We start from the raw sequence: 13,935 nt of genomic DNA on the forward strand, positions 1-13,935 counted from the left end.
GTTCGCCCCCCCCCCCCCCCCCCCCCAATCTGTGGAATAGTCTGCCAGAGAACCTGAGGGTCATAGAGAATGTTGTTGTTTTTAAGAGCAGGCTCAAGACCCATCTTTTTAACTGCATGTCCTGAACTGGATCATCTCTGCTCAGTCTATAAATGTTCCATACAAATGAGTTGGGGTTTTTTTTGTGTGTGTGTTTGTGTGTATTGTTTGCTATGGAAGCCCATTTCCGTCATGAAAGAAAAAAATAAAAGCCCAACAGGAAGTCATAATTTCGAGTTTAAAAGTCATAATGATGAGAATAAAAGTCATAATTTTGACTTTTAAAGTCATAATTTCGACTTTTAAAGTCATAAATATTAGAATAAAAGTCATAATTTCGAGTTTTAAAGTCATAATTACAAGATAAAAAGTAATAATTTTGAGTTTTAAAGTCATAATTATGAGAATAAAAGTAATAATTTTGAGTTTTAAAATCACAATGATGAGAATAAAAGTCATAATAACGAGTTTTAAAGTCATTATTTCGACTTTTAAAGTCATAAATATTAGAATAAAAGTCATAATTACAAGTTTTAAAGCCATCATTTTGACTTTTCTATTTTAATTTTTAGGTTTGCCCCTCGCCGGACACCATGACTATACAGGGATGCAACTTCCTGTCAGACACCGGTAGTTTTCCTGCATAGCACATAGATATAATATACAAGCATATAAAAATGTTTATGATATCTGTGGCGTACAGCACATGGATTCATTCTTTCAGTGTATGTCCCTCTGCCTTCAAACATCAATCCTTTTAAATAATGGGATGTAATGTATACATCTTTTCATCACCACTTTATATAGCATTTAGTATCAAAGCCCATTTCCGCTATGAAATAAAAGCCCAACAGGAAGTCATGATTGAGTTTTAAAGTCATAATTATCGCTTTTATTCTAGTAATTATGACTTTAAAACTCATAGTTATGACTTTTATTCTCATAATTATGACATTAAAAGTCGAAATTATGACTTTTATTCTCATAATTATGACTTTAAAAGTCGAAATTATGACTTCCTGTTAGGCTTTTATTTTTTCTTTTATGGCGGAAATGGGCTTCCACAGTTTACTTTTATCTTGTGGGTTTATTGTCTATAATTCTGTACAACACTTTAAGCTGCTTTTATATGAAGGGTGCTTTATAAATAAAATTGACTGATTAATTGATTTTGAAATTACATACTTTTTTACTAAATGGAAGAAACTTGCTTTCAATTGGTTTTTTTTTATTTCCACTTTGCTGTAAATAGTTTTTAAAGCAGGACACATTTAGTTAAATTTTCAAACAATAATGGGTTAAATGTTTTACACCCAAACACTTTTTTATTCTTTCTACAACTTTTGAGGTTTTATTTTGAAATGATTTTGATCAAGCTCCGTCACACTTAGTAACAGTGCTAAACCTTTAACGAGGTCCATTATTTTAATATAGCAGAATTGGACAGAAATGTATTTGTTGTGGACACAAACCCAAAAGAAACCAGGAAAAACTCATTTGTTCTGTAATTTTTGAAGTAATGTTACAGTAGTAGAAAATCCCTTTAATAAAACTAGCCTCCTGTATTGTCTATAGTGGATAAAAATAAGTGTTTCACAGTATTTCCAACTTTTTATAAAGAAATAGAATAAAAAAATAGTATAAGAACATATTTGACATGTCAGTATTTATTACAGATTGTTTTGAAATCTGTGCAAATACAAAATACTGAACGACGTCATGTCTCTGCCGAGTCAAGTACATAAACTCCCTTTTTCCTGAAAATGAAGACAATCTTCTCCAAATATTACAAGAACCCAAAAACATCGGAGAAAAGAAAAAGAAACTACAATACGGTTGTCAATACTATCGTGTGAATTTCTACACATTTATAAACTCGTTATTTGCAAAGTTTTTAAACTCTTCCGCTTATTCTTCATGTTTTAAGTACACTTACAAAGAAATTGATGGATTGCACACAAACACACACACACCTCGTGTTTTTGGTGTTAAATTATACTTGCATATGTGCGAACTCCTCAGCAGACACACGATGTGTCTTTTTTTATTTTCAGCACAGCGTTTAGTTTATGGATTTTTTTTTTAACGTACCAACTCACCTCAGCTTTGAAAATTGGTTGAATTTTAATCCAACTCGTTTTTTTTTATGACAAAATATTCCAATACTGGGACAAAGGAGTCGTTTTATTAACAGTTGTGGAATAAAACCATTCAAGTGAGATTTTAAAATGGATTTCAGAGCTTTACAAGTGACATTCTGTGGAAAGGTTATAAGCAATCAATATCTTACCTGTTGTAGATAGCTCTTTGAAGAACCTCAGATTGGAGAATTAGTTTCACTGAGACTGGATTGACTAAAAAAGATTAAAGAGGATTGCTGCTCACCTAAAACTCCAATTTCTAAAATTTTCTAAAGGTTCGTTCGAACGTTTTTTATTAATCCTTACAGTTTTATTAAATTAATTTAAAATGTTTATTTATTTATTTTTTTACGTTAAGGCAGCAGCTAGCTAATTTCTGGTATAGCTATGGCGCCTCCATTTCTGCTGAGTCATGTAACTTCAAATGTCTGGCATTGCAAAAAAATAAATAAAAATAGCGTTAACGTAAAATACTAAACTAAATTTCTCAACTGCAGATGTTTTAGGACATTAGCAATCCACTTTAAGCTTAGCTTGCCTCATTTAGCAGTTTGCTTATTATTCTGGACCAAATTAAACCATATTCCTCCAATTTGAGGTTGTTCAAAAAGTTATCGACAACAGGTAAGATACTAACTGCTAATAACCTTTCCACAAAACCCCAATTGAAAAGATTGAAGCTATCCCTTTAACAGAGGACAAAGTGTTTGTATGAGAAACTCACCGTAAATTTAGATTTGTTCTTGTAGCTGTGACGTAAATACAAGCTGAAGCAGTTTGCTCCTTTTTAAGGCAACGATACACATTTAGACCTTGTACCCGACCCATGACTTTTGTTTTTGTTTACATTTTCCCTTAGGCCTACATTGAAGGAAAAAAAAAAAGATAAAATATGACAGTGTTGATGGTCGACAAGTATTCCAGACAATCAAGTCTTAAGCACACTGTGATCCACAGCTGCCGTGTTTTGTTGTTTTAATAATGGAAGAGCTGAAACGCCGTCATACACACGAACACAAGCAAACCTTCACAACGTTACATTAAGACACTAAAATCAGAGACAAACACAAGAATTCTTAATGTTTTGAAGGCCACTAGTTGACATTTTAACAACTCCGCAATCAGATTTAAATAGAAACGAATATATTACCCAAGTTGTTCCGTAATCGTTTTAGCGTTATCACCAGAGGAGCCACATTAACACGCAGGCTGGGGTCCGCTTCGAAACTTGTTCTGCTCCTGATCTGACTGACTGGAAGCACAGCTTATTTCATTCCTTCCTCCTTACGCTGACCCGAACCAAGAACCCCAAAGACATTTTCTCGTTTAAACTCCAGTCCCCTCAGATAAACGACAGCAATAAAGACTTTAAGGAAACGACAGCCGAAGTGGGACGCAGGAGGTGAAGAATTGCTCTCTTTCTTGTTTCCTCTCAAGACAGCAGTGACCGTCCGGGGGGATCTCTTAGAACAGAGAGCGGCTGGAGGGAAGCAGTCATCCAAGAAGAAGGGGTGGGGACAACCGGGGGGGCGTTGTGATGGTCGTCCAGCGCCGAGGTCAATATATATCCTGGCATCCCTCCCAGCTGCCGAGCTCCTTGGCTTCCCAGTAGCCTCCCTTATAGATATGAACTTGCTCACCTGTGAACTGGTCCTGGCAGAGCTCGAACCACCGGGCTCTGTAGTTGTCGTGAGGCGCACCTGAAAGAGAGACGACTTGTGAGAACGCGTAAAGAAGAAAATCGAACGGACAAACGTGAACTGGGGACCAGGAAGTGGGAGTCGAGGAGATTAAAGAGGGATACTTGCTTTTGAGGGAGTGATCAGCAAAAGAGTCCTCATCGACAGCTTTTAGAAGAGAAAAGGTTTGAATAACAGATTTGTTTCCCCCCTTGATTATTCCCCGAGAACGGTAGAGAGGAGTATAGAAGAAACACGTTTGGCTCTTACCGTCGTCTGATTGGCTGGAGGCGCGCTGGCTCGCGGCCTCCCGTTCGCGCTCGCGCCGAGCGCTACGCTGCTTCTCCTCCAGACGCTGCTTTTCGCCGTTGGCTTCGTCCCAGCGGCCGTCCTCCATCAGACGCTGGTCAGGCCGCCGCCGGCTGTCGGTGGGCGCCACGCCCTCCTCGAGCTCGTTCAGGGTCAGGGCCAGAGCCGTGAAGAAGTACATGTTTTCTGCTCCGTCACTGTACGGGCAGAGATGAGGAGAAACGACACCGTGAGTCAATTGTTCTGTTAGCATGATGCTAACTGCTGATTTTTAGGTTTTAACGATCCATGGATGTTTAGGGCAGTGTTTCCTAGGCCTGTCGCGATAAACAATAAATCAATTAATCGCATGATAAATGAAAATGATCAACCTCATTTTCATTTATCGGCTTTATCGTTTCTTCGTGTCTCCTTCAACTGAAGACACTGGATAAAAAGGCTCAACTCCGGTGCTCTTCACTGACCCCTCCCTTTCTCTTTTCTCCTTAAAAACCATTAAAACTGTTCAAAATCGTGTTTTTGGATCGTTAAAAGCAGCTAAGCTGAGAAGCTAAGCTACGAGCTAAGCTAACAGGCCGACCTCTGGAAAAAAACGCCGTCTTGTTGAAGCTCCAAAATTCACAGTTGGAACCCGTGTCTTCGTGTAAAAAATTGTTTTTCTCTGAAAAAAGAAGCTGAGAACTTTTTTACTGATTTTATATTAAAAGCTTGGTGTGAAAAATGCTACGCTGAAGAGCTCAAACCACACCGAGCGTCCGCCATTTTGAGATCTGAAGAGAGACAGCCCATGTCATGTCAAGGGGCTGCCCTCCCATTTTTCTTAAAGAGACACGCTGCTCGCTCCCTCACTATCCATCCTTCGGTTCAAACAGTCTTATACTGCCACCTGGTGGTCAAAAAAGGTACCAAACACAAAAATTAACCAACATTTCTTCATTTCTTCTTAAATTTGACAACGACTAATCATTGTCAAATTTCAAACATTATCATTTATTGCAATTATTTCTGAGACAATTAATCGTCCAGCAAAATTTGTTCTTGTGACAGGATCATCATTCCCATACCATTATACAAGTGCCCCACCCTGTCAACAGAACCGAGCGTCCTGCCTACCGAACCAAATTGCACGCACCCCTGTCCTCTCGTTGGCACTGACGTAGCGCAAAGGTAGCAGCGTGCAATACAAGCATGTTAGCTAAAAGCTAAAGGCAGGCAACTGTGCATGGCATGCTGCCTCTTCCCTCATGGTAAACCCTCACGCTGAACACCCCCAACCACCTCGAAAACTGTCAGTACAAACAGCACGCAGCTCAGACGTGTCTCCGTCTTCCCCCCTCATCGACAAAAAAAATCACTGACGAGATGAGCGCCCCGCCATCGCAAGTTATCTAGAAGAAACACTGTTTAGGGCAAATTGTAACCACTTTGAAACTTAGAAAAGCTAGCAAAGATAAAAACTGTTAGCTCAGTACGTCAACGCTCTAGTGTTTTATTAGAGCTGAGACACATTTTAAGGTCCAGTTCAATACAAACCTAACATTTTTTATACATTTTGTTTTTCCAAGAACATTCAGCCTGCCAGGATAGAACGATCGACAACACCAAGGAATAAATGCAGAGCTCAGATGTCCTGGGAGGTTAAATAAACTCTTCATATGTGGCGTACCTAAACTACGGGAGGTTGTGTGTAACTGTTACAGTGCCTATAAAAGTACAGTAGTCCCTTGATTATCACGGGGGTTGCGTTCCAGACACCCCTGTGATAGGTGAAAATCTGTGAGTAGGTACGTTATATTTATTTTAGTATTTATATATATTTTAAAGCTTTATAAATCCTTCCCACACTCTTGCAACATTCTTAACAATGTTATAAACTCTCTAAACACACAACGCACAGCGAAAGAGAGCAGATAGACTGATGCTACGGTTACTGAGCCAATCGCTGGGGCGGACTGGCCATCGGGAGCACTGGGACATTTCCTGGTGGCCTGGCCCGCTCAGTGATAGCCAAGGGGGACAAAAGGCTCTGTTCGGGTCACGCTTGATTATTTTTAATAAACAATCCATGCCACTCGTGCAGCTCACTCAGGTATAAGATAGACCCCCGTCCCCTCCTTTCTTCTTCCGAGGTTGTCTGTTGTGTGTCCACCTATTGTGTCTTTGGGACACGATGGGGAAAGATAGACCCTGCCTCCTCCTTTCTCTTTTTCCGCTGTGCTTGTGACAGACAGTCTCAGAAAGAGAAAGTAGGGGGCAGGGGGGTCTGCCTTATACCCGAGTGAGCTGCACTCAGCTACTCTCTCCCTCTTTTTAAACTGATTCACTCTTATTTTTCCACCTAAGCTTTTTCTCTGATATTCTACATTTGTTCATCTGATCTACTCATCCCTGCTCCCTGAGCAGTAGCGATGGGGAAAGACAGACCCCACCCCTGCTCCCTTCTTTCTCTTTCTGAAGCAGCCTCAGAAACAGAAAGTTGGGGGCAGAGGTGGTGTCTGACTTTCCCCATCGCCAATATGAAATCAAATTTCTACAGCGTTAATACCAATTAAATAAAATATTTAATGTAAAATAAGTCATAAATATTCACCCCACCCAAATATATATATATATATATATATATATATATAAGTGGCTGTCCTAATTCAACTCAGAGAAGAGGTTATTAATAAGTACAAGTCAGAGGGTTGATACAAAAGGATTTCCAAGCATCCCCAGGAGTTCTGTTAAATCCATCATCAAGAAATGGAAGGAATCTGGAACATGGGTAAATCTACCAGGAGTAGGCCGCGCTCACAAACTGAGACAGCGCAAGAAGGAGGATAGTGACAGAGGCCAACAAGATGCCTGTGAGCTCTCTGAAGGAGTAACAGGTGAGGTGGAGAGGTGTTCACGGTGTAGGTTTTGCAGTAACAACACTTACGGTAGAGGGTTTCTCTTCCACAGTTCTCTGGCTTTGAGGGTTTGATAAACCGTCTTCTGTTTGCCCTCGGTGCCGTTCTCTCCTCCTCGGCTGCTCTGCATCACCCGGGAAAACTCCATCTTCTCGTCCCACGTGCCTGACAGCACGTAGTGGGCCTTTCCATCCTTGTCCATCACCACACCCGTCACCTACAAACACCAAAGACAGAAATGTTTAATTTAAACGAGGAATGAGTTAGAGAAAAATTCATACGCGGAAAGGTAGTTTGGTCTTTCTAACCTTTCTGGCTACGTCTCTGGAGAAATAGCTGTAAGGTGCAAACTTCAGGTGGCAGCGATCTCCTGTGGTGTGGTTCACGACATCGATCTCCCCAGACTGAAAGGAAAACAGAAATCCCCGTCAATAATTCGAACAGGTTTATTTGATCACTAGTACTTTGATGACAGATATGTCATAACGCCAAACAACTTCAGATCATTCACAGGTTTGGTATCACATCTATAAGCTGTTGAACCATGGGGTGGACTAAGCTTTTTGAAGCACAGATTTTCCATTTTGGCTTTGTTTTGTTCATTAACTAACAACATGATGTCCTGATATGGAAAAGATGTTTATATGAGTGCTGGTTTGAAAACTTGATTGTTATGGGTCTGAAGTGATGTCTTCTGGAATTTCAGCTTTAAAAAGGGGAATCCCCAAGCTTCACAATGATGTCAAACATTATATGAAGGGATTTCCCAGTGTTAAGTGAGCCGGCAGAGAAGAAAATGGTCAATTCCAAAGGAATAAATTTAAAATTATTATTTCTAAAAAACACATCTGTTAGAAAACTTGGAATAAACAGTAGTTAGTTAGATGATAAGCCATTTGAAACACAGAGATGGCTATACTGCGTCTTTATGAACACCGGTGTTATAAAGTTTTTTTTTCACTACAGCTCGAGCTCATTCATATTCATTTTGCCACCACAGGTCACATCTTTGTACCAGTGCAGCCAAATGTATTTTGCTGCTACATGAAGAACATAACAAGCGGTTCGCCGGTGTCCCCCATCTCTGAAGGATTTTAATAGTGAATGTTTATTGGCAAGATTAATTGAATGCAAGTAAACATTAATGTTTTGGATGCAAGACACTCTTTTCTTGTCCGAGGCAGTGCAGAGTCCACCACCACCAGGTGCAATGGCGGAGCCAGGGGGTGGTCCATGGTGGATCTTTGGCCACCATAGATTAATCTTTGGCCACCCTGATAATTTGCATAAACCATACATTTATAAAAATATAAAAACAAGAAAGCATAGTTTCCTTAAATGATAGGGATGACTGTTTTACATATACCGGTATGTGGCGGTAGCCATCTTGGATATTAATGTGGCAACCCAAATTTAAAACGTAACCTTTCTTACACCTAGATGCAGCCACACACCAAAATGGAAGTCGGTTCTTAATTTATTTTCTAAGTCATGCGGCTCACAAGATGAACCACACGAATAAACACATTTCCAAGTCGCCTATTCACTCCGCGACAGGGGACCAAAAAAAAAAAGGTAAAAATGCAAAGATTTTCCATTTCTGACTGAACTATGGAGCATGGTGAGGCTGAAATTGTGGTCTGTTGGGTCATGACTGCTGAGTCACAGCAGATTGTATAATGAGGGTATAATGACTTGGCACATAAGATGTAGACCACTTAACTTCAACAGGTTTTTCAGCATCACCTGGCTTCTGTTCAGATCTTTTGAGCTCTGCATGCTGCTACGAATCTCACCTGGTCGATCCATAGCTTCCCTACAATAATGTTGTGCACTGTGGTGGTGACTTTCTTCCACGTGTAGTGATTGTTGCTCTTAGCAAAGGATGCATGTATTGTGCCTGCAAGAAAACAGGTATTGCAAAAAACAAGAGCTTTAATATGTTTAGACAGTGCATGACAGAGAATGCCTGCATTAAAGCACAGGTGTGTCCTTTTCAAAACATTCTGAACATTTTCTCGTACATCTTTTGTGCGTCAAAGCTTTTAAGATGGCAGTATTAGTATCACACCCTCATTCTGCTAACGAAACATGCCTCATATGATCCTTTGCAAAACTCACCTAAAGGCATAATGGACAAGTATTTTCCTCTAAACTTGCTGGCAACGGTGATCTCCTGCCTCAGAGTCCAGCCACGTTCAGATATCACATGATGAGCCGCTGCCGGCGGGTGGTGACTCACCTGTAAGAGAGAAGCACACATGGTTTAACAAAAGAAATGCGCTCGAGGCCTCGCTTCACCTGAGTTGCCTCTGCTTGAATGTGTGTCCTGTCCCTACAAGGTTCTGAATTATGTTTTCTTCTCTATGAGTTTCTCTGATGAGAAAATATATTTTTTTTTAAACTAAAGCGCTGGAAATGGAAGTAAATCTCAAATCCAAGCATTCATCGATATCAGGATTAAAGAATTGTCCCCCGAAAATCTACAGCTGCTTAAATCTGCATCCTCCTACAAAATAATAAAAAAAACAACATTCAAATATCTTAAAAAAAAAAAAAAAAAACACACACACACATAAATATTTGTAACGTACATTTCTGATTACATCTAACAAATACTATTTTTATTAGAGTTAGAGGTCTCTACAAGCAAAACTGCCTTTCATGCATTCTAATTCCGGATGGATGGATGGATGATGGAAGGATGGATGGATATATAGAGACAGATACACAGACAGAGAGCAGTAGACAGATAGCGGTAGATAGATAGCGGTCGATAGATAGCAAGATAGCTAGATAGATGAACGGACGAATGGATGGAGATAGATCGATACTTTATTAATCCCAGGGGGAAATTTGAGCAATTCCTGTAACATTTCACCCCAAAAAGGAAAATGTAGGAAACAAATCAGTCTTCCTATTCTTCTTCAGAAGGATTTTGCTTTCATTTTCTTACTAATTCCCCTTTACTTTTGGAGCAACTTTCTTTTTTTTTTTACCTGCTCACAAAGGGAGCGGTAGCCGCTTTCCCTTCGGCGGTCCAGCTCAAATGTCTCCCCCAGCAGAGGGTTGAAGGGCTTTCCCGTGCGGTAGACGGTGGTGGAGTAGGCGGACACGCAGAAGGCCGTCACGTAGCACATCTGCTCCAGAGAGCTGTGGCACTTGGCGGCCTTATCCAGCAGCTCGTGATATTCAAGGTCCTCGGACAAACGCTGCAGCATGGAAATTGGCTCGTTGAAGTTCACCTGAAAAGCAGGAAGGAAAAAAAAAAAAACATGTTCACCAACGCTTGTCCGCCTTTTGTTTTAGGTGAACCAATGTGTGGAAGAGGCACAGTAAAGTTGAACAAGACAAGAGAATCAGATATCTGAGATGACTGCAGGGTGAAGGGGAAAACTAATTAGGATTCCTTGAATGAACGCATAACGATCGCCGCCTGAGTTTTAAACAAAGATTATATTAAGAGGTTTATCTTTTTATGGTCAAATGTTAAAAAACAAGTTGTTTTAAGAAACCTTCCACAATCTGTTAACGCTCAGAGTACATGTTAGAAGGGACTCTCAGCTACTACCACATCAATCTTTAGCTCATTATCTCTAAAACTGATAGAGGTTTAGCCTTCTCACCTAAGATGGATTAGCTATGGAGGCCATCATGATATGCACCGACATTAAAAGTTAACCGATTCTATACAATCGCTAGTTTCTGATCAGTGCACCTGCTCTTCATCCACTTGATTGTCCTACTATTTAATGTACAGGAAATACTGTGATGCATTTTTATATTTATGACTTGTATCAGAGCAATCTTTATGCTTTTATGTGTTTGGTGTTGGAAAAGCTATACATATTGTATGTGACTGTTGTTTTTATCTAAACCTTGTTGCAACCTCTTGGCCAGGTTGTTGTAAATGAGAATGTGTTCCATTGACCAACTTGGATAAATAACAGGTTAAATAAAAATACTAAATATAATCAGGTGCACAAATACATCAATAAGATACTTGCTGAGTTTCATTAAAATGCGCTCAGTTGTTTAAGTTGCCATCCCACAGCTGGGAACAAGCAGAAGGAAAATATGGAAAAGTTTCGTAAAGGCTACGAAACAAGCGCAGTGGAAAATATTGTTCTGATGAAATTTAACAAGCAATCTGGGTCCAAATATAAATATTATCTCATGGGTTGCGACTGCTGGAGTGACTCAAATGTGGCTTGAGAAAAAACAAATTTTGCGATCCGTGCACCCGTCTGTTAGGCGGCCAGATTAATATTATTTTTATTTCGAGTGCAACTGTATTCTAGGCCGTGGATATTGTTTTGTTCTCCACCCCTGTCTACATCTTACTCGGCTTGCTTTGGACCCAGCTCTGCATCTGCCTCCACATTCCTGATTTTATCTACTGGAGTACACTTTTTAAAAACGAACAAAGCCAGATACGGACCAGGTTGTAACAAAGTCGAAATGGCTAATGTGTGAAAATGTAAGCTGGTGCTGCGGCTCAGTAATGTGATGAACTGATGACATCCGGTCTGTGCGACCACTTGGTCGCGGGGTTAAACAACAACAAATAGATTTACTGTATTACCAAGGGTGTATTCACAAAGAGAATTGCTAAACTGAGTAAATTCATGTTTTTCTAAACGATGTGAGGCAGACGTCTGTCACACATTTAACGCCCCCTCCCCTCCCACAGAGGAAATCTACGGACCTATCAGGGGGTAACCGGCTGAATAAACATTGTGTCATCATTTCAGGACTCTTGGATTCTCTCTGGCGCTGTCCTTGACCAACCTCGACACCCCCCGAAAATGTTTACGGATCGCACCAGAGGGAACTGGCTGATTATTCCATTCTTATCAGAACTCCTACAGTGCCTCCGGGAGTATCCTTGGACATGCTCACCACCCTTGTCATCTTCCCTCCCCTGTGGAATGTCTACGTCACCGTGTGCTTATGTGTGCGTGGTGTTTGGATTTTTTTTTGCCTCCAAATCCTGCATGTTGTTACTTTCACAACTTTTTTGTCTGTCTAAACAGGTCTCACTTGTAAAAGAGTCTTCGAGGATCAATGTGATTTATCTGTATAAATAAAGGCTGAATTGAATTGAAACACGCTGTGCTCCACGTTAATACAGCTGAGTTCTGCTCCGTGCCTCCTTAGGTTTCTTGATGCTGGTTTCATTTCATTTAAAAACCGGATGGGAGAAGAAGAAAAAACTGTGACGGAAATAACACCTAGAATACATAATCTCAGGTAACAAGCGAGTGGTTCAGCTGGTTTTGTGTTATATAAACATACCGTCATTCCTGATTTCACTGTACACCTGTCAGCAGAGCTCTATCAATCATGGATGACTCCTAAAGAACGCTGTGGAACCGGTATTGTTGAAATAAAGAGAATCTGTCTTTAGTTAAGGATGAATTTCACGAGCAGTCTTGTGCCAAAATAGCCTGTGGAAAGCTTTAATGTTGAGATAAGACTTTAGGCCTCTTTATATTGAGAGTTGAAAGGAAAAAAAAAGCAGCTGGTTGTGTTAACAAGGTGAACCTGCCTCAGGCGTGTTCTGTTCAAGAAGTATTCGAAGTCACGTTCACACTGAGGACAAAAGGAACTAACAATTCCAAATATAATACAGTAGTCCCTCGTTTATCTCGGGGTTTAGGGGACCACACCACCCACGATAAGTGGAAAACCGTGAAGTAGGAATACAATACCATATTTTTCGGACTATAAGGCACACTTAAAAATCCTTTAATTTAAAAAAAATCAACAGTGAGCCTTATAATCAGGTGCGCCTTATAGTCCAAAAAATACGGTAGTCCATGTTCAAGTTTCACTCCCAATGTCCCTCCTTCAATCCAATAAACAATCCATGCAGCATGGATTGTTTATTTAAAATATTGGACGTTAAATTTAAATTGTAGAGAAGAGAAGAGCAGCAGGACAGCAAAAGGTTAACCCTTCATGCAGCTGTTGCAGCACAGAGCAGAAATGTACTTCTTGATCAATTATACTGTAACAACTGAACATAGAAGTTCTAAAATAAATAGAAAAATAACTTTTATATTTTGTGATTATGATGATTGTATGATGTGGCAGACTTTGAATTTTAAGTTGGAAGACAAAAGTCGATCGGTGCAGCTGGACAGCAAAGGGTTAACCCTTCGTGAAGCTTCTGCAGCACTGAGCAGAAAAGTGGGCGTGGCAGAGAGTCGCAGGTGGCAGAGAGCGGAGATCATGACAGGCTGCAGAGGGAGCTTCTCCCTGCACCTGTGGGCTGCACACAGGTGCTACATCATTAAAAATAATTGATTTTAAATAAACAATCCATGCCACTCATGTGGCTCATCCATCAATCAGCCAATTGTGCGTCGTGTCCACTCTTAATTTGAAAATCCGCGAAAGAACGAGTCTGCAAAAGTCGAACCACGAAGTAGCGAGAGACTACTGTATAAATAAAAGAAGTTTGAGAAAATAAATCATTATTTAAGCACTAATTAATATATAATTAATGTGACCAAAATGGAAATTTCTGATTTCTCAATTACTAAACGATTGTAATAACTCAGACTTTTAGGTTTCAGTTTAATTTATTAATGTCTTATTTGACTTTAAAATATTTTATAATTTTCATTTTTACCCCTTTATTTTTTTATAGTAAATGTTAAATTTACGATAGTGTTTTTAAAACATTGTTCTTATTCACACATCTTTATTTAAGGATTTTTTTTTCTTACATACACTGTGTGTCTTTTTGATTCATTCTGGAAATCAAAGTGTGTAACGTGCAATTAAACATGTACTAAAAATTTGACTTAATTACTTATGTGAAAAAATTAATAAACTAACATGTATTGTTTAAATATTATTTAA

The 13,935-nt window shown here is 39.6% G+C and overlaps 2 protein-coding genes across 6 annotated transcripts in view; one reads left to right on the plus strand and one right to left on the minus strand.

Annotated features, from left to right (window-relative positions):
- gps2 (G protein pathway suppressor 2) overlaps positions 1 to 13,935 on the plus strand; it is an 831,114-nt gene that overhangs the window by 142,862 nt on the left and 674,317 nt on the right. The gene's annotated exons all lie outside the window — the stretch shown is intronic.
- The window catches only part of LOC119409202 (oxysterol-binding protein 1), a 33,203-nt gene continuing 20,958 nt past the window's right edge, over positions 1,691 to 13,935 (minus strand). The window contains exons 10-17 of one of the 2 annotated variants that reach the window (XM_037676047.1): positions 10,062 to 10,307; positions 9,184 to 9,304; positions 8,859 to 8,962; positions 7,371 to 7,466; positions 7,092 to 7,279; positions 4,130 to 4,365; positions 3,989 to 4,027; positions 1,691 to 3,880 (exon numbers count right to left, since the gene is read on the minus strand). In XM_037676047.1, the coding sequence (XP_037531975.1) occupies positions 3,738 to 3,880; positions 3,989 to 4,027; positions 4,130 to 4,365; positions 7,092 to 7,279; positions 7,371 to 7,466; positions 8,859 to 8,962; positions 9,184 to 9,304; positions 10,062 to 10,307 (1,173 nt within the window). In that variant the 3' untranslated portion in view covers positions 1,691 to 3,737. The remainder of the gene's footprint in view (positions 3,881 to 3,988; positions 4,028 to 4,129; positions 4,366 to 7,091; positions 7,280 to 7,370; positions 7,467 to 8,858; positions 8,963 to 9,183; positions 9,305 to 10,061; positions 10,308 to 13,935) is intronic. The other variant, XM_037676053.1, reaches the window with a different exon arrangement.

Source organism: Nematolebias whitei, chromosome 1, assembly GCF_014905685.2.
Source record: "Nematolebias whitei isolate Nwh7 chromosome 1, NemWhi1, whole genome shotgun sequence".
In the NCBI taxonomy this organism is placed as follows: Eukaryota; Metazoa; Chordata; class Actinopteri; order Cyprinodontiformes; family Rivulidae; genus Nematolebias; species Nematolebias whitei.